Source organism: Mesoplodon mirus (assembly GCF_964341445.2).
Source record: "Mesoplodon mirus genome assembly, chromosome: 10".
Lineage (NCBI taxonomy): Eukaryota > Metazoa > Chordata > Mammalia > Artiodactyla > Ziphiidae > Mesoplodon > Mesoplodon mirus.
This window is the reverse complement of record NC_138986.1, coordinates 29,268,860-29,289,942: the sequence shown is the minus strand read 5'-3', so window position 1 is coordinate 29,289,942 and position 21,083 is coordinate 29,268,860. Positions and strand designations below refer to the sequence as shown.

The window sequence follows — 21,083 nt, the reverse complement described above, 5'->3', positions numbered from 1 at the left end:
TATTCAAAATGTAGTAGGAGCCATAGGGTTTTGAGCTGAGGAATGACATTTTTAAGATCCATCTAGGGACTTCCCTGGTGGCACAGTGGATAAGACTCCATGCTCCCAATGCAGGGGGCCCGGGTTCGATCCCTATCAGGGAACTAGATCCCACATGCATACTGCAACTAAGAGTTCTCATGCCACAGCTAAGGAGCCCGCCTGCCACAGCTAAGACCCGGCACAACCAAATAAATATTTTTTTAAAAAAAATTTAATCCTTGAGCCTCAGTACAGTCCTCAGATGATTGCAGCCTTGACCAACAGCTAGATTGCAACTTCCAGAACCAGAGCCGTCCTGCTAAACCACTCCTAAACTCCAGACCCGCAGACACTGTGTAAAATAATAAATGTTTATTACAAAAAATAAAAGATCCATCTAACTGCTGCTGTATGGAGGATAGCGTGCAGAGCGCAGGAGTTGAAAGAGGAAGACTAGTTTGGAGGTTAGTAAGTCCAAATAAAAGATGGTGGCTTGGATTTAGAACAGTACTGGTGGAAAGTGTATATTCATATGTTTTGTTAACAGCTAACAAGACTTACTGATAGTGTAGCTGTGGGGTGAAAGGAGTAGCGTGGATGAATCCTAAGCCTCTGGCCTCAAAGCACCCCTGGCCTCAGAAGTTCCCCCCCAAGCAGAAGATCCATGGAGGAAATGTGACTGGGTGATCAAGGGGACTGGGAATCAAGAGTTCTGTCAGATTAGAGATGCCTTTTGGATGTTCCAACCAAAGACGTCAAGTGGACAGTTGGATTTCGGAATTCGAAAATCAGGTAAAAGGTCCGAGACTAGAGATAATCATTTGGGAGTCATCAATTTATGGATGGCTGATAAAGCCAGGGGAATACATCCAAGAAGTGAGTGTAGATGGAGATCTAAGGATTGAGCCCTGGGCATTATGGTATTTGAAGGGAGGGAGGGAGGAAGGGGAAGCAGCGGAGACCAAGGAATGACTAATGAGGTAGGAGGAAAACCAGGAAACTGTAATATTCCAGAAGACAAGTGAAAAAAAAATGTTTAAAGATAGGGAGCATGAGGGCCTGGGCACGTGCTGCTGGAAAGTCACATAACACGGGAACTGACCCTGAGGTTTGGGAACTCGGCAGAAGTCACGAGTAGCCTGGGGAGTCAGAAAGCAGGAAAGAGCCTGAGAGGAGGAAGTTCAAGAAAGAATGAGAGGTGAGGACCTGGAGACAACAGAGCACTCTGGAACTGAAAAGTGGGCAGGGAGTGAGTGGGTACCCGGGGGGCATTGGAGATTTGAGGTCTAGGGAGGCATGTTGTTTAGGATGGGGAGTACTGCAGCTCTGTGTGTGTGTGTGTGTGTGTGTGTGTGTGTGTGTGATAATCCCATAGAAGGGGGAAATTGATGACATGCTCAGGACAAATGAAAGAATTGGCCTTTGCACCAAGAGAGAGAAGGTGGGCATAGATGTAGGTAGTTGAGTATATGGTGTGCGGGATGAAGTGGGCTCTTTCTTTCTGTTTTCTCAGTGAACTAAAAACCCAAGACCATCAGCAGAGAGTGAGGAAGTGGGAGGGAGTGCTGGAGGCTTGAGAGGGGACAGGGTGTGAGGCCACCATCTTGGACAGTAGGAAAATCAACTGACCAGGGCCATGTGGTAGGTTGCAGGACATTCCTGAAGACCTGCTTGAGACTTATGTTCATCAATTTAAAACTGGACTTGTCAGTATAGTTGGGTGTATCTCAAGCCAAGTTCCTCGGACACAGGGATAAAACAAGCTAAGAATTGGCTTAATCAGAATTAAGGTTTGCCTGGAGGGAGAGAGGGCAGGTTAAAGGGAGGGGTGGTGCATGGGATCTAAGGAAGGTAAGAAAGGAAGTGAGGACATGGGTGATGACTCTTCAGTGGATTCCCAGTCCTGATAGGTGCTTGAGAGAGTGAACTGAAATGCAGAGTGGTCCGAGGATGAGTGGGATGCTTGTGAAAGGAGCAGCGATGGGTAAAGACAGTCGAGGTTATGATCATCCCGTTTGCTCCCCGTCCCAGCATCATCCAGCCCTCCTCCTGACAACACTCCTCTCGGCTTCAGTGATACCATATTCTCCTGGCTCCTCTCCAGCCTCACCATTGGCTCCTTTTCAGTCCTCTCGATACTCACTCTCCTCTGCCTGTTCTCTAAGTATTGGCATAATCCAGGGCTTGGTCCTGCACCTCATTCTTTTCTCTATGCTCTCTGACTAGATGATCTCATCTGGTTCCATAACCTAAATACCACTTGCCCAAATCTGACCCTGACTCTGAGTGTCTCCAGGATTTCATACTTACATATCCAGCTGCCAACCAGTACTATATCCATCTGATGTCTAATGGACATCTCTAATCTTTCCAGCCCTGAAACCTAGTTCTGAAAGGGCTCCCCTGTGTTACCGACCATGCAGTTTCTCAAGCTAAAAATTTAGGTACCACCCTGACTACTTCATTGCCTTACTCCTATATCCAGTTAATTCATTAATTTATTCATTTTCAATAATGAGCTTCAATTATATGCAAAGAAATTATTCCAGGTGCTGGGAAACAACAGTGAACAAAGCATACAAAATTCCCTGCCTTCAAGGAACTTAATGGAGTGAGAGGAGATAGACAAGAAACCAAGTGAAATATAGAAGTTACCAGCTTTGGGGGAAAAACTGAAAAAAGAGAGCGAATGCAGAGTTGGGACATGATTGTGATTTTAAGTAGGGTAACAGGACAATTCAGAAGGAGATAAAGTGGTGAGACAAGTGGATATCTAAGGGAAGGGAATTCTAGACAGAGGAAACCAGGGCAGAGACCCTGAGTCTTGAGCATTGCGTGGTGTGTTTGGGATGCAGCAAAATGGCCAGTGCAGCTGATGAGAGTGAAAGAGGGGGAGAGTAGTAGGATATGTAGGGCTGTACGAGCCATCAAAGCCGCTGGAGGATTTGAGCAAAGGAATAACTTGATCATATTTAAAGGGATCACTGGCTGCTGTGCTGAAAACAGATCAGAGGGGATGGAGGCTGAAAACAGGACCAGGCAGGTGGCTACTACAGTAACGCAGGAGAGAGCACGGCAACTCAGATCAAGGGAGGGGCAGTGCAGGTGGCAGGCTCTGGATCTATTTTTTTTAATAAATTTATTTATTTAATTTATTTATTTTTGGCTGTGTTGGGTCTTCATTGCTGCGCGCGGGCTTTCTCTAGTTGCAGCAAGCGGGGGCTGCGCTTCGTTGTGGTGCACAGGCTTCTTATTGCAGTGGCTGCTCTTGTTGCGGGGCACGGGCTCTAGGTGCACGGGCTTCAGTAGTTGCAGCACAGGGGCTCAGTAGTTGTGGCTCGCAAGCTCTAGAGCACAAGCTCAGTAGTTGTGATGCAGGGCTTAGTTGCTCCGAGGCATGTGGGATCTTCCCAGACCAGGGCTCGAACCCGTGTCCCCTGCATTGGCAGGTGGATTCTTAACCACTGTGCTTCCAGGGAAGTCCCTGGATCTATTTTTAAATTAGAGCCAACACTGTTTTCTGAAAGACTGAACATGGGGTGGGAGGGAAAGAGTCAGGGGAGACGCCAAGGTTTGTAACCAGAGCAAGTAGAAGGATAAGATTGACATCAACTGAGGTGGAAAAGTCTGCGAGTGGAGTAGGTTTGGGGAATATTGGGATTCAATTCAGATCATGTTTGTAATATTTGTTAGACATTTGAAAAGAGTTGGAGGGCAAACAGTTGAATAGAAAAGCCTTGTGTTCAGGGGAGATATTGAAGCTGGAGATGTATATGTTGGATTCAGTGGCATATGGATGGTGTAAAGACCATAACTTTGAGATCAGCGAGCCAGTGAGGGGATAGAGGAGGGGTCAGAGGACGAAGCCCTAGGGCACACCAACTTTAAGACAGTGAAAGATGAGATGGAACCAGCAGAGGATGCTGAGGCGTGACTGGTAAGAGACAACCAGGAGGCCAGTCCCTGAAGGCAGTGAAGCAAGTATTTTGGGAAGGAGGGCGTGCTCACCCCAGTCAATGCTGGGGATGGTCACTGCATGAGCCATTAAGACAATGGATGAGAATTGATCACGGGGTTTAGCAACATGGAGGTAACCAGGATGTTAAAAGGAGCAATGACAGTAGAGTAATGGCCATAGAAGTCTCATCGGAGCAGGTTCATGAGAGGATAGGAAGAGAGGAATTGCTAACAGTGAATAGAGACAACTCTGAAAGAACTTTGCTATAAATGATGGCAAAGAATACAGGTGACAATAAATGCTAGCAAAGCAGGACTTCCCTGGTGGCACAGTGGTTAAGAATCCGCCTGCCAGTGCAGGGGACACAGGTTCGATCCCTCATCCGGGAAGATCCCACACGCCACGGAGCAACTAAGCCCGTGCGTCACAACTGCTGAGCCTGAGCTCTAGAGCCCGCGAGCCACAACTACTGAGCCCACATGCCATGACTACTGAAGCCCGTGTGCCTAGAGCCCGTGCTGCACAACAAGAGAAGCACTGCAATGAGAAACCCACACACGGCAACCAAGAGTAGCCTCCGCTCGTCGCAACTAGAGAGCCCGCGAGCAGCAACGAAGACCCAATACAGCCAAAAATGAATAAATAAAAATAAATAAATCTAATTTTAAAAATGATACAGGAGCAAAACCTAGGGAGGAAAATGGGATCCAAAGATTTTTTTTTTTTTTTTTTTTTTTTTTTGCGGTACGTGGGCCTCTCACTGTTGTGGCCTCTCCCGTTGTGGAGCACAGGCTCCGGACACGCAGGCTCAGCAGCCATGGCTCACGGGCCCAGCCGCTCGGCAGCATGTGGGATCTTCCTGGACCAGGGCATGAACCCGTGTCCCCTGCATCGGCAGGTGGACTCTCAACCACTGCACCACCAGGGAAGCCCAAGATTTTTTTCTTTTAAGATGAGGAAAAAAAATCACACAAGGTTGCTCTGCTGATGCAAAATAGAGATCTAGGAGAGAGGGAAGATATGGATGATGCAGGGGTGATCAGGGAGGACTATTGGGGAATGTTCTGGAGAAGGGAAGGGCAGAGGGCATGAAGTGGTTGGCTTCACATAGGAATGAGTTAAAAGATAGAACCCAGAGGGATGGTGGTGTATTTGGATGCAAACACTGATGTGTGGGTTGAGGTGGAAGGTTAAGGAAGTTCCCTTTCTGATTGTGTTCATTTCTTCCGTGAAGTCAGGAGCAAGTCTGTTGGTGGGAGTGAGGATGGCTAAGGAAGTGGGAGGTTTCCAGAGAGAGGCTGGTATTGAGCAGTTGTCTAGGAGAGACAGTTCATGAACAAGGGACATGGATGATTGCCAGGTAGCATGGAGGGGGCCTCTTGAGGTCAGTCAGGATGATTGAACCTAGGCCCCAGCCCTGTGCTCGTGTGCTTTCTCAGCCACGTTCAGCTGTGTGCCTGCAGACGCTGGCTTGGCACGCCTTAAAGTAAATGAGGTCACGTCACTCCCCTGCTGAAAATACTTTAGTAGCTTCCCATTGCACTTAGAATGAAATCCAAACTCAGTCTGTAAAGCCCCACACGTCAGTTTCCACCGACTTTCTCACTGGATCTCAAAGATCGCAGCCTCCTGAGCATCTTTTGGTTCCTGGAACAGGTCCAGTGTGTTTCTGATTTAGTCTTTGCACTAGCTGTTCTCTGCCTGAATTCTCTTTCCCCCTACCTTTGCAGGGTTGGCTCTTCATTACTACTCAGATTTTATCTTAAATGTTATCTCTCAGGATAACCTTCTCAGATCACCAATCAAAAGTACCCCCCTGGGGGCTTCCCTGGTGGCGCAGTGGTTGAGAGTCCGCCTGCCGATGCAGGGGATGCGGATTCGTGCCCTGGTCCAGGAAGAACCCACATGGCGTGGAGCGGCAGGGCCCGTGAGCCATGGCCGCTGAGCCTGCACGTCCGGAACCTGTGCTCCGCAACGGGAGAGGCCACAACAGTGGGAGGCCCGCGTACAGCAAAAAAAAAAAAAAAAAAAAAAAAAAAGTACCCCCCTGGGCTTCCCTGGTGGTGCAGTGGTTAAGAATCCGCCTGCCAGTGCAGGGGACATGGGTTCAAGCCCTGGTTCGGGAAGATCCCACATGGCGTGGAGCAACTAAGCCCGTGTGCCACAACTACTGAGCCCGCATGCCAGAGCTACTGAAGCCTGCGTGCCTAGAGCCTGTGCTTCGCAACGAGAAGCCACCACAGTGAGAAGCCTGCCCACTGCAATGAAGAGTAGTCCCCGCTCGCCGCAACTAGAGAGAGCCCACGCACAGTAACAAAGACCCAACGCAGCCATAAATAAATAAACAAACAAATAAGTAAATAAATAAAGTACCCCCTACAGTAAGATACCACCTCAAGCCATTAGGTTGGCCACTACCAAAAAAAGAAAAAAAAAAAAAGAAAAGAAAAGAAAAGAACAAGTGTTGCACTACTATACATAAAATAGATAACTAATATGGGCCTACTGTATAGCACAGGGAACTCTACTCAGTACTCTGTAATGACCTATATGGGAAAAGAAAGAATCTAAAAAAGAGTGGATATATGTATATGTATAACGGATTCACCTTGCTGTACAGCAAACACTAACACAACATTGTAAATCAACCACTCTAAGAAAAATGTACAACGAAACAAAAACCCAAAAAAACAAAAGTACCCCCCCACACACACTTACTCTCTTAATTCTCATGGCATTTTTGCTCACTGATTAATGTTATAGCACCTAGAACAGTGCGTGGCACGGAACAGGTGCTCAGTAAGTAGCAAATAAATGAATTTGGGTGAATGAATGAAGGAATGACCACTAAAAATGAGCTGCTAAAAGTGAAAAATAACCTAAGTCTCAGAACTAAAATATTTACAAAACATTAACTTGTTAGTTTTCTCTAATTGTTTCCACTTAAACTGGGGAAAAGAATGAAAGTCACAGCTGAAACAGCACATATGGCAAATGTCCCATTTTATGTTTGTGTTTGTAGCTGACAGGGCACAAGTTCAAAATGAAATCCTTTCAAATTACATTATTGCTGAAATCTTTTCTGACCTCTCCACTGAGTCATTGTTTATCTTACAAGAAACTTAACAACTTTGGAAGACTATTTGTTTTCTCAGCCTTGTAGAAATAGAAGGAAAAGAAGCCAACTCCAAATATGAGAAAGGAAAATATCAAGCGGTATGGAGTATCAAATTTGAAGTTAATTTGATATTATAAATAGTTTCCTTTCTTGCTGCTTAGAAAATCATTGGGACATACACATCTGGACTCTCTTTCCCTGGGGACAAAAGTTGATTCATTGGTTCATTAACTCCGAAGTTCATGAAGTCTCCCTTAGCTCGGCAGTAGCCATCCTCCATCTTCCAGTTCACTTCAACTTTCGTGTCCTCACAAGTCCCTGTGGGCTTTCCACCGCCCCCATGTTCACTTAGCTAGTTCGATCACTTTTCAATACCATTATGTATTTTATTTCTATTTTCGTCTCTGCCATTTCCCTCCAGGAAACCTTGTTTAACACACATACTTCATACATAACTTTGGTCAATTTATAGCATTCAGGCTGCTTACATTTTCATTTTTAAAGCATTTGCCAACCTACTGCTTCAAGCTAAGACATGTCCCAGGCTCTTTGATGTTGCAGAAATCAGAGTTAGCCAAGATTTCTGAAGGCAACTCTTTCCTTTCTGCCCTCAGGTACTGGGCTTTCCCCACAAGAATGCATCCCTGGTAGACACTGCTGCTTGCTGCCCTAGAAATGAATTTGAAATGCAGAATTGTTTTGCCACCTCATCTTTCATAATTCGCACCTGTGCCCTTATCTCTGTTTGTTCTTCTACACCAACCTCCTGGTACTTGTGGAATCTGTCTAGGGGTGGGTAGTACTTGGGCTTTTGGATCTCTCCTAATTTGCAATTTAAAACTTTCTTGGAGAGGGTCTGGATTTAAGTTTGAGTAATTCAAAAACATTTCATAATGCAGAGTTTTGTTAATTTAGACAGATTTCTTCCCCACCCCGAATTCTGAATGAATATGTTTTGTTGAGTTTTAGACACCCAAATCACTATGTTCTTACGGAATGTCTTATTCTGGAGGCCTACGGGATGGAAAGATTGGCTTAAGTTTTGTCTTCAAGTTTTCATTTGGTTTGAAATTTGAGCCATTCTGACAGCCCCATATTAAAAAAAAAAAAGATCTAAAAGTTTCTTAACCTTAATTCGTTGAGAACATTCTGCTTTCAAGTTAGACTTTTGAAAAAAGAGGGCAATGAGGAGTGATTCTTAGTTTCATTCAATTAATTCATTACTGCTTTCTCCCTGCTTCAATTTTTTAGTTAGTATTGCTTACAAGAATTGTAACAAACCTTTATTTTTAAAGGCATTCTCTACCCCAATACATGTGCCCTTCCTTTGCACTTGCCAACACAGTGTATTGCAATGGTCTGTTTTCTGGTCTGCCTCTCCAAATAAAGGAGCTATGGATTCTTTGTCTCCTATACTTTCAGTCCTTTCCTAATACAGTGTCTACTCCATAGTAGATAATCAACAAAGAGTTGAATGAATAATCTCGGAAGTTGCGGGCAGGGAGTGGTATGGTGCAGGCCATATGTCTCCCTTTTCTGAACACATACCTCTTCCTGTTGCACAGATTGTTAGATCATAAGATTAAATCTCATCTGTGATCCACAGATCAAAACTTGTTGTGGTTTATATTGTTACCCATAATCTAATCCCCACACACAATGAATTCAGCATTGGATTGACCACAAGGTATCCAACTGAACAGTGGATAGTTTTTAGTCATCTGCTAGGAATCAATTTTAAGCTAGGCACTCTAGAGGTTACATACAAAAGATAATGGGCCAAGACCATTCCCGGATGCCAAAACTTTATAACCTACTTAATTAAGGAAGTGAAATCACTAGTTTTAGCTAAGGCAATATAAAAAGAAAATGGGGGGAATTCCCTGGCAGTCCAGTGGTTAGGGCTCCCCATGTCCACTGCAAGGGGCACAGGTTCGATTCCTGGTCAGGAAACTAAGATCCTGCATGCCCTGTGGCGTGACCAAAAAATAAAAAATAAAAAAAATAAAGTGGGACTAGAAAATATTGATGATTCTGGTGAAAGGAATACTATCAGGGCTAGGGTTACTCAAGGCTTTGAAGATGAGGGTTTGCATTGGCCCTTAAGGCATAAGGCTATAAGGCTAACTCTTCAAAGATAATCCTCATGTACGAATAGAAGCAGAAATAAGGAAGTAAGAGATAGTGAGGCAGGAGGAAACCCAGGGAAAAAAAATGTTTCTTAGGAGGTAAAAGAATTTCAAGAAAGAGTAGGTGTGGTAGATTAAATGTGGTAAAAAACAAAACCAAAAAACTTTGCCCTTGGGCTTCCCTGGTGGCGCAGTGGTTGAGAGTCCGCCTGCCGATGCAGGGGACACGGGTTCTTGTCCCGGTCTGGGAGGATCCCACATGCCGTGGAGCGGCTGGGCCTGTGAGCCATGGCCGCTGAGCGGGCGCGTCCGGAGCCTGTGCTCCGCAGTGGGAGAGGCCACAGCGGTGAGAGGCCCGCACACCACCAAAAAAAAAAAAAACTTTGCCCTTCGTTTCATCAAGACATAAGTCAGTCCCTACACCCCTTGAACCTGGGCTGGCCTTGGGACTTGTACTGACAATAGAAAGTAATGGAAGTGATGTAGTGTGACTTCCAGAAGGGAAACCACATGGAACCTTGCAGCTTATGCCTCCACTACCTTGGAATGCTGCCCAGAGTCTGACAGGTAAGGAAGCCAGGTTAGTCTCCTGTAGGATGAGGCCACCTGAAGAGAACTGAAGCTTCCCGCTCTGTCAGCACCTTCCAGTCCAACTGACCCTCCGGCTGATGTTGGTGGAGCCTCGGTGAAATGAGCAAAGGCCCCACCTAGCCAAACCAAAGAATCACGGAAAATAGTGTATTTTAAGCCACTACATTAGGGGAGAGTGTTTTATATCTAAATAGACCACTGATGTGAAACAAGCTCTAGGGAAGATGAGAAATGAAGGGTGACCAACAGATGTGGACACCACTGGTGTCCTGGCATCTAAGTTCTGGAAAAGGCCAGCATCTGTCAGACATGTTTCCAGTTTACAGATGAATGCACTGTGTTATCAACGTCTGAGGCTATTAGTTATTTGAATCATGTATGTGTAATTAATTGTTGTTCAGATTCTGTGCTCGCCAAGAAATCCAATTATTTGACTTCAACTTGAATAGAGCCAGGCAATGCTCTGGCCAGGCCAAGGAGATAGCTGGCTTTCCTGACAATTATATTTCTCTTTGTAAATGAATACTTTTCATTTTCATTGAAGGCTTTAAAAATAGGGCCTTATCAGCATCAAAAATTATCCCTACAGTTGACATTTACCTTGAGTTAAGAGAAAAGTTTTTCTGCTTACTAAAATGAAATGTCTTTAAAATGTAAACCTTTTTTTTTTTTTTTTTGGCCACCCCACTCGGCTTGTGAGATCTTAGTTCCCTGACCAGGTATTGAACCCAGGCCCTGACAGTGAGAGTTCCAAGTCCTAACCACTGGACTGCCAGGGAATTCCCTGTAAACCATTTTAAAGTATATAAGGTACAAAGTAAAAATCATCCATACTCCTACTTACTTCATACCCTAGTAATAATTTTAAAAATTATTATATAATACTAATAAACCAGGATTAAGGGCTCAGTCTATATATTTGTACACATACCTACCATCAATTCACCTATCAGGTTTATTCTTCCTTCAGACAAAAGCTGAAGAATCACTATGCCCACAATTTCTGTAGCCATCATACATTTCTCTCTAGTGTAATGAAAGTCTTTTTAGAAGAAAGGCACAAACTGTAAATATGTAGTTTCCTCTTGTTATATTAAAGTCCACAAACAAGTATCCCTACATTTTTGGGCAGAATGATTAAATCCTAGGAAGAGCAACAAGTTCTCCTTCATTCCTGGCCCCTGTGCATCCTCTCCTCCCCCAGGCCACAGTTTCAACAGTCAGAACTGTGAGACCTGCTCCTAAAGAAAAGGGGAGTCTTCACAGGCCACTGCTATGTCAAATTGTTCAAGCAGTCTTTCCATATGAATTTTATTTAACCAGTGTTCTAACTGCCTGTTCATGTAGGAAACTCTTTATCTTTCTTAGTGCACTTTGTGCCATATTTGGAATAATTGTAGACATTTAAGCCCAAGAGTTTTCCTGGTAACCTTAGCCTTAACAAGTGTTTAGGGCTTAGAGACCTACAAGTGTGATAGAGGTGGAAGGCTGAAGCCCACGGTGCTAGCACAAGGCAAGCATGACATTCCAGGACCACCTGAAACCCCAAGCAACTCCCATCCCCTGTGTGGGAAACCAGAGATGGGCGAGGTTCTTCAATCATTACTGAAAAGAGCTTTGAAAGTTTCACTTGTTAGAAAGCTCTGCTTATTCTAATTCCTTAGCTGAATTAGCCAAATTAAACGCATGGCAGAGAAACTCAAATTATGCTTTGAGATATGGTTTCTCCACCAAAGGGAATATCCTAAAAAATTTCAGATATTATTATTATTCCACTGTATATAAAAGCTGAAGTTTTGACCAAAGAGTGCTGTTCGGAGAGCAATGCACATAATACTCACTCTTTTGCCAGCTCCATTGATATTTGTTCCAAAGAGCATCCCTTTGTTTCGGGTATAAACACAACAACAAAAACCAGAGATGCTAGACTCATAATTGTATATATAAAGCACACACATGGCAGGCCAATGAGATCTAGAGAGGACAAAAGAAATTGGTTAGAGATGCATTTTGTGTTGCTTTCATCCCATTTGTGGACAGCTGCTTCTTAGAGCATATATGAAAACATATGTATTTTCAAACATGCCGGTAGTATCCAGGGAAATAGCAATCACAAATTAAAAATATAGCCAGCCTCTGAAAGTTTCATTTTCACAAACAACGCCAGCTTTCTCTGGTAAAGTGAATAACAGTCTTGTAAATATCACAATTTAAACCCAATGCCATCTTCTTGGTGAACATAATACTTTTCGTTTTCAAAATGGTAATAGAAATTCTCATTGCCAAAAAAAAAAAAAAAAAAAAAAAAAACCTCAAGCAACACAGAAACACATAAAACAGAAGGTAAACTATCTATCTCCTCTCTCCTCACCCTCTACCGTTCCTCTCTTGGGAATCCCCACCATAGCAGTTTGGTTTCTACTTGGTAGACATTTTTAAAGGCATATTTATACAGATGGACTCTTCTTGGAATGGGCTCCCCTTTCTTTACTCTGATTTGAATACATCGTTTCATGTTGGCAATATTTCATCATTTTAGTAGCTGGCAGTATTTGTAATACTGCTTCCTGGATTCAGGGAAAAAAAGTGATCATGGTTCGAATGAAAGGCATTAACTTGCTAAGATGCATCAACAAGAAGCAGGACCCTCCAGATTCTGATGGATCTCACCCGCCAACCTAGTTTCCCCTCTGAGCGCTTCTAGCCAGAGGTACAGTCCCTTTGTAGTACTGACCAAGGTCAAGGTATGTTAGCTGGTGAGAGGTGGCCCCCAATGCACTTGAGTCTGCCCTTGCAGTGCAGCACCCCGGGCTCAGCGGAAAGTCCAGTGTGGCCAGGAGCAGGGAGGAGGAGGCTGGATTTTTCTGAACACAGGCTCAGACCAGCCACAGACTGAAACAATGCAAATAGCCCTTAGCGGCCACAAATCACAACTGGTCAGTCGGGAACACGGACTGAGCAGTTATGCGGAAGGCATTTGGTAATGCAAAGTGGAAGGATCTATGCATATTAACCACTCATAGGTCAGCTGTGCTGAGGTGGAGAGAAGCAGGGAGAAGGAACAGCTCTGCAGTCCTTCTGGCAATTTTAATTGAAGTCCGCTCCCTCGGTGATTTTCTTGCTGCTAACACAGGGTTTTGCCCAAGACAGTGCTTAGTAAAGTGCTTGGAGAGTTGGTCCTTCTTTCCTCTCTGGGGCATAAAACCAGAAAATAAAAAGTGGAAAAAAATAAAACCCCAAAAGGTCATCTCAGTAAACTTATCTGCTCTTCTGTTTGAGTACTTTCAGTAACAGGGAGCTCATCACTTATCAAAAATGCACACTACAGGGCTTCCCTGGTGGCGCAGTGGTTGGGAGCCCGCCTGCCGATGCAGGGGACATGGGTTTGTGCCCCGGTCCGGGAAGATCCCACATGCCGCGGAGCGGCTGGGACCGTGAGCCATGGCTGCTGAGCCTGCACGTCCGGAGCCTGTGCTCCGCAACGGGAGAGGCCACAACAGTGAGAGGCCCGCATACTGCAAAAAATTTAAAAAAAAAAAAAGCACACTACGTTGTGAGTCAGCCCTGTCTGTTTCAAACATATTCCTCACTCGTTCCTAAGCCCAAGTCTACCTTCCGGGAACTTGGGTTCAGAGGTTCTGCTTTGTCCTCTGGATCAGCCTTCCTCATCCCTTCTTCACCAAAGTGGCGCAAATATTTGAATGCACCTCTATCCCTTGCTGAGCATCCTCTTGTCCAAGTCAAACTCCCAAACTCTTGCAACCATTCTTCACACACCATAGGTCACCTGCCCATGTTATCCAGGTTGCCCTCCCTTAGTGGGCACACTGCAACCCTCGTCAAATATTTTACTCAGAGGTGAGAGCAATACCGCAGCTGTATTTTGAGCACAGCAGAGTATGTCTGTGTCTCCGGTACACTCTGTTCTTATTGATACAGCTGAAATTGCGCTAAAAGTTGGTGTCCAAGGGCTTGCCACCAAGCAAATCCCTTATATCTTTTACCTGGAAAGTTGATTTTTGAAAAGAAGTATAGAATTTCAAACTTAGTCCAATGAAATGTCATTTACAGGTTTGAGCTCATTCTAGAATTTTTTTTTTAATGAGTATGCTTTCCCGACATTTGTTCTGAGCCCATGCAGAACTTCTGAATCTCCATCAAGCTCATCCTATGTATTAGCTATCCTTTCCAGAAATTCGTGTCATCTTTATTCATCCTTCATCATTTCCATTCTTTCTTTTATATTTCTCTTTCTCCATATAAACAGTAGGTGAGTGTGTGTGTGTGTGTGTGTGTGTGTGTGTGTGAGAAGGTGAAGGGCACGGGTCTATGTGTGTGAGCTGAGCAGGAGACGTACAGTTGGTGCAAATGACCAGTTCCTGTGTTTCCTTTCATCTTGGGCTATTTCCAAAAATGTAGGACATAAATATTTTAAAATTTTATGTAAAAACCCAAACTGTGCTTAACGAATAACTCTAAAAGTTCATTTCCAAAAGTAGATATACTCCAAAAAAAAGTCAACAAGATTCAGAAGTACTACATATAGATATATACTTTTTTGACTATACATCCACTTTTGAAATGGTATCAATATATATTATCTCTGTATTATAGATACTATTTAATATTTATGCATTATATATATACATATACATATAAAATAAAGGAAGGGATGAAAACTCAACTCATTGGTCAGTTTTGGAGGATGCTGGGGAACTACCTTATTATTTTGAAAAGTAGAAAATAAAGAGAAAGTTTCAAACATTAATCTTGGCTTTCTTATATGATTCATACTTCAGGGCAGGCAAATAACTAATGAGAAGAAATTTCTCCTTAAGAGAAGTATTGCTGATAAAAAACTTAGTAGGAATAATGAAATGAAGATAACGGATCTGGGAAATGATCCTCAAAGGATGCAGGCATGACAAAGTGGGAGACAAGCACACAGGACGTGCCTCTGATGGCAGGACACAGGCCATCACCTGGGAGGGAGTTTGCAAATAGACAAGAAAATCTAAATCTTTTTCAGCCTCTACATCTAAATAGCAGTTTACAGGAAACACAAAGGACAGAGGGTCACGTGATGTGACTACAATCAGCAAATCCAACCCCGGGGAAAACTCTATGAAACAAATGACCCAGTTTCTTCATTAAAAATATAAAGTGTACTAAAGCAGAAACTAATAAAAAAATAAAAATTAAAAAAAATATATATATATAAAGTGTAGGGGGAGGAGAAATGGAGGTGAAACCTACAAATTATGAGACGTATCAATCAACCATAAATTAAGTATTTGGATTGTGATTCAAACAAAGTATAAAAAATAATTATGAGACAATTGGAAGGATGTGAACACAGACTGGATACTTGATACCAAGGGACTATTAATAGTATAATATTTTTAGGTGTGATAATGATATTGAAGTTATAGTGTTTCAATGTCTTATCTTTTAGAGGTCCCTGCTGAAATTTTAGAGACAAAATGACATGTTTGGACAATGACTCCAAATAATTTGGGGGGCAGAGAAGGTGGGGTCATAAATGAAGACTGGTAAATTTTTAAATTGGGTGGTCAGTACATCAGGTTCACTGCCATTCTCTTTACTTTTGAGCGTGTTTGAAAATGTTGACAAGAAAATGTTTTTCAGGCGAGTGTGCTTCCCTAAGGTTTGTCCTAAGAGCACAAAAGGCGTTAGAGGAAAGCGAGTTCTTACCTGTCACAGTCAAAAAGGTCAGAGAGATGAGGAGATTGATGCCCCAGTTCATGCTAGAAGTTAGAGCCATGGCTCGTCCTCGAATTCCACCAGGAAAAATCTCACTCAGCACCAGCCAGGGCACTGGAAGACAAGGAAGAGTGGGTGGGAGACAGCAAAATGATCAAAAAGCCATTGAAGCTGAGGGCCAGCCCACTGACCTCTGCCCTAGTCCCACGTGATCTGTGGTTGGAGAGCAGGGCCGTGTCCTTTTACAGGACGAGGGAGGAGAGAGTGTGCTTTCTCCTCACCTCCAATCAAGTGAGAAGGGACTCAGGAGAAACACTGAGAGAGCTTGACAATGGTCCCTGGAAGTAGAGGGAGGGACATAAAGGGCTGGTAGGGGACACTGGCCTGAGAAATGCAAACAGAAAGGGCAGTGGCTAGGGCCACCTGCCCACGACAAGGGGCAGCTGTGAGCCTCAGTGCCAGAGCCCGGCTCTATCTGCTTTCCCCTGGGCCCTTTCCTGTAACCTCCTCTGTCCCCGACCTTTGCCAAGTCCAACATCACAGCTACTGAGTGGGTAGGAGGTAGAGCCAGGAGGGCGGAGGAAAGAGGCTGGCTCCTCTCCCCTCCCCCATTTGGGCTTCCTGGCCTGTGGCAAGCTGGGTGGAGAGAAGCTCTCAATTAGACAGAGCTCCAGGATTCGAATTATGCCAGACCAAACATTTGACTTTCTGAAAGGAGACTCTTCTTGGCACGAAAACTGATCAGAGGACTTTTTATGATGTGAGAGTGACACAGAACACTATAGGACCCGCCTGACGGGATTAGAAAGGGCAGCAGAGGAGCAAATTAACTTGTCTTCTGCTCACAGCCTATCAAGTCCAGTTTGCCGAATAGCTACCAGTTCTTCCAATGGGCTGAGACCTTTACAAACCTTATCTCATTTGATCCTCACTGAATTCCTACCAGATAGGAACTATATTGCTCTCCCTCTTTTATAGAAGAGGAAATGGAGGCTTAAAGGAGTTCATAATTTGCCAAGGTCCCAGAGCTCAGAGGTGGCAGCAGAGATAGCGTTGAGCTGGAAGCCTCTGGAACTCATGCTTTTTCATCTTGGTGCTCTCTTGGGGGTGGCTCAATAAATACTCGTTAATGAGTACATAAATGTGGAGTATGAGCACCTCTGATTCTGAGGAAAGGACTAAGGAGCTGTCCCAGCCCTGCTCCCTGCTGGCAAAGTCACATTGTGTTGCAAAGCCGGTGTTCAGATACAGACCAGATGCATCATCTTGCCCGAGAGGAGGCGGTGTGAGGGAAAGAGCGAGAGGCCAGGGAGCGGCCCCCCGCCAGCAACCACCTGGGCTGCCAGTGCCAGACTCATGGAGCAGTCACCTGTGTCTCTGATTGAAAAGTCACCTCTCACGACAAGATCATGCTCTGTAGAGAAAACACCTGCTCGGAGTAAATGTGCTGTTTTAAAGTAAGAAAACTATTTAAATTATACAAGAGGGCTGGAAACACATTTTTTTCTTTCTTTCTTTTTTTTAATGATGAATTTTATTGATTTATTGATTGATTGATTGCGGTATGCGGGCCCCTCACTGTTGTGGCCTCTCCCGTTGTGGAGCACAGGCTCCGGACGCGCAGGCTCAGCGGCCATGGTTCAGGGCCCAGCCGCTCCGCAGCATGTGGGATCCTCCCGGACCGGGGCACGAACCCGTGTCCCCTGCATCGGCAGGCGGACTCTCAACCACTGCGCCACCAGGGAAGCCCACATTTTTTTCTTGATTATCTTCTCCAAGTGAATCTACGTAGGGCGTGGGCGAGAACTGTAACCAGAGGAATGTGATTATTATTGTTCTAATTAATAGGGAATTCAAAAATAACATTCCAGATCCCTCCCCTCCACTCTTTCCCCCAGAAGACCTTCACTAGATTCTTGCAGATTATATCCTTGGACACAGGTGCAAAGTTCAGGTAACCTTGCCTTGAGCTCTGCAAGACTGGGGATCTGGATCTGAGTAGAATGACAGCTGCATAATTCTGGTGAAGCCTTTATAATGACCTGTCCTTGGGCAAATACAAGATGAAAGTATGTAAGTCCACTCTGTTGAAGATAAATAATCTATGCCGCAGGTCAATCCCCCAGGCCCCTTCCTGCCTTGGGTATTTGGTGAGGGTAGGGGTGGAGCAGAGTGTTCCTTATGGTCTTTTGCTCTAGCAGCCATGAGGAAAAGGTGGGGGAATGGACACGCTGATTTTCTTTGAGGATAAGAGTTAGCACTGGTTTTCTTGATCTACTTCCATCCCTACTTCATCACCTCTGATATACCCCACTTCCCCTCCCCACTTTGCATCATGATGGCTTCTTGGAATTATTTGGTGGGGTTTGGGGAAAATACTTTCCACGCTGTCCTCAGATGAGAATGAGTTGATCCTGCTGTTACAGAGAGTGGTGGATCTTACCAACAAGGAGACGGGACAGTTGCACAAAGCACTAGTTATAAGTGCTCAGTCTGAACTGTCAAGGGCTCACCTAAAAGAACCCAGCAACCACACTGAGGCCTGTCCTAGGCATGCATTCAGTGCAGCAGCTGAGCCAAGTTCTTGGGCAGTTTAACCAGTCAGTGAGCAATGAACTGAATACTGAAAAACAGACTTCCGTCAGTCTCTGATGGGCCCTTGTTGTCAGGCAAAACTTACACCTGACATTTCCAAAAGTAATATATCATTGCTGAAAGCGACTACTTCTTTTTTGATCTAGTGAAGAAAATTCAAGAATCGATGCCTTGGTTTATGTTAATATTGACAACCTGGATGTTGCAGCAATTGACAAAGGTTTTGACAAGGATGGTTCAACACCCCCAATATGGAACCTGTCAAGTCAAAAATAAGGAGAGTAAATAATTAATAAATATTTGTTAATTAATTAATTAATTAATTAATAATGTCAAAATAATTCTAACAATGATCTCAGAACCATAAAAATCGCAGGTTTTCAGAACCAGAGAGTGTGAAATAAAAATCTGAAAGTGGGGCTTCCCTGGTGGCACAGTGGTTGAGAGTCCGCCTGACAATGCAGGGGACACGGGTTCATGCCCCAGTCCGGGAAGATCCCACATGCCGTGGAAGGCCCATGAGCCATGGCCGCTGAGCCTGCGTGTCCGGAGCCTGTGCTCTGCAACGGGAGAGGCCACAGCAGTGAGAGGCCCGCATACCACAAAAAAAAAAAAAAAAAAAATCTGAAAGTGGAACTTGCAGCAAGATAGAACTTACTGAGAGGGTAAAGTCTTTCCATGGAAGACTTAGGAGCAAGATGGTGCCAGAATCTTATAGGCCTCCATGTTGCCTGAAAAAGGGCCTTGAGTACCCAAAGCAGAAGGAAAGGAGAAGCTCTTTCAATTCATAAGTAAAGAGCAAAGAGGTATAAATCATCACATATGGATATATATTGGTATTTAATAATAACAGGTGGAAGTTTTTTTGTTGTTGTTTGTTTGTTTGAATCCCTAATGTTTTTCCAATGAGATGGCCTAATTTCTCCCCAACAAAAATCAAGCTATTGTCACATGCCACAGTAAAATGGTGGTTCTCTCTGGCTGTCCTCATTATCCCCTTCCCTGATGATAGGCCCACGGGGATGCTTTGTGCTATCTGCTTGTGAGGAATCCACAGAGTAGTCAGAGATATAATAACTCTTCCACAGTGAGTGAAGCTACTCAGTGCAGGTTAGCAGGCCCTGCAACAACTCTCCTCGATGGCTATTATTTCACCTTTAACCGCATTATTCCAGGCCCACCTCAGCAATATGTACTTGTGTAAATGTTAGAGTCTGCATGTGTCTTTAAAGTCTTCTCTAGGTTACAAGGGTTGAGGAAATTTTGGTCTTGCTGGGAGATAATTGTCCACAAATATTGAAACTCATATTTCACATGGCATTAAATCACTAGGGCTGCCCATCAGAACTTGCCTGATCCAGATGAAATCTGCAGAGTTTATGGCTGCACAGAGTGTCATAAAAAGACCATGAAGGACAAATACGTTGAAATGTCTTTGTTTGCAATGGAGGACATGAACTTGAATGAATAGGGCCAATCAGTGGAAATGGCTGAGCTCTGTCGCATATCAACAGCCACACTTAGCTCCTCCCTCCTCCATATTTCAGCCACTGCTGAACATTTTTTCCACTGAGGCTGTCATTTCTCTCCCTATGCTTTCAGATTCAAACCCCGCAGCATTTCACGCATGCTTTCCATTTGGCTTGAGCATTTTCTGAACCACCTGGCATGGCAGCCTCAGGTTTGAAAGACTCATGGAGGGCTTGAAACTCTTACTCAGGGAACTCCTAGCAACTTTGGAGGAAGTTCTACACTTAGGCTGCAGAGTTCTCAACAACTTGATGGAGCCAGTGTCCTATACTCTGTAGGAGTGAAGCCAATTAAATTATGGCCCTATAAGTTCCTTGAATGGGAAAGTCTTGTCCTTTAAAAATATACTCCACCGGGCTTCCCTGGTGGCGCAGTGGTTGGGAATCTGCCTGCTAATGCAGGGGACACGGGTTCGAGCCCTAGCCTGGGAGGATCCCACATTGCCGTGGAGCAACTAGGCCCGTGAGCCACAACTACTGAGCCTGTGCATCTGGAGCCTGTGCTCCGCAACAAGAGAGGCCGCGATAGTGAGAGGCCCGCGCACTGCGATGAGGAGTGGCCCCCGCTTGCCACAACTAGAGAAAGCCCTTGCACAGAAACGAAGACCCAACACAGCAAAATAAATAAATTAATCAATAAACTCCTACCCCTAACATCTTAAAATATATATATATATATATATATATATATACTCCACCGTAGGCCACCATCTCCAATATCAGCAGTGATATTGTAGCTTTACTTTATTTTTATTTTTTGTATTCTCCCTTTTCTCAGTCTCTCTGAGTTTTGCTTACTCCTGGCCTCTTTAAAAATACTTTTTTCAAGAATATGATCTTGGATTACTTAACAAACCAAGGAAAACAATGAAATAAAAGCTCAATGTTCCCAATCTTTCTATCTTAATGATTTCTAGTCAGAATCAACCGAAACGATTTCTTAAAATATTTTTGGGGAAATTGGATTAAATGAAATAACCCTTAATAAAAAATGCCAGAGTTAAAAATGGAACCCTTTTGTGATCAGGTACTAATTGGGAATAAGAACGGTGGCAGTGGTCTCCAAACTTTCTTGCTTGTGTAGCCTTTAAAATAATTAGAAAAATTAAGTACTTTCTTTCATTTATAAATCAATATCTAACATTTTTTTTACCATAAATTTAAATGACAGCAAAAGATGCAATTTCTATGGTATTTTTAAACTCTATATTTACAGTAGAGAATAATTATATCACTCAAGTATTTCCAGTGGAATTTAAATACAATACCTATTTGATACTCATTTTCATCCATTTAAAAAATATAACAATAAGGCATTTAACATAAAGTTGACATTGTTTTCAAATAGATGAAATGTGGGGGACTTCCTTGGCAGCCCAGTGGTTAAGACTCCATGCTTTCAATGCAGGGGACGCGGG

At 43.9% G+C, this 21,083-nt stretch overlaps 1 protein-coding gene across 2 annotated transcripts in view; it reads right to left on the bottom strand.

Moving 5' to 3' along the window:
• Window positions 1-21,083, bottom strand: part of SLC2A12 (solute carrier family 2 member 12) — a 60,623-nt gene that overhangs the window by 4,698 nt on the left and 34,842 nt on the right. Inside the window, exons 3-4 of one of the 2 annotated variants that reach the window (XM_082633847.1) lie at window positions 15,533-15,655; window positions 11,659-11,791 (exon numbers count right to left, since the gene is read on the bottom strand). In XM_082633847.1, coding sequence (XP_082489973.1) covers window positions 11,659-11,791; window positions 15,533-15,655 — 256 coding nt within the window. The remainder of the gene's footprint in view (window positions 1-11,658; window positions 11,792-15,532; window positions 15,656-21,083) is intronic. The other variant, XM_082633848.1, reaches the window with a different exon arrangement.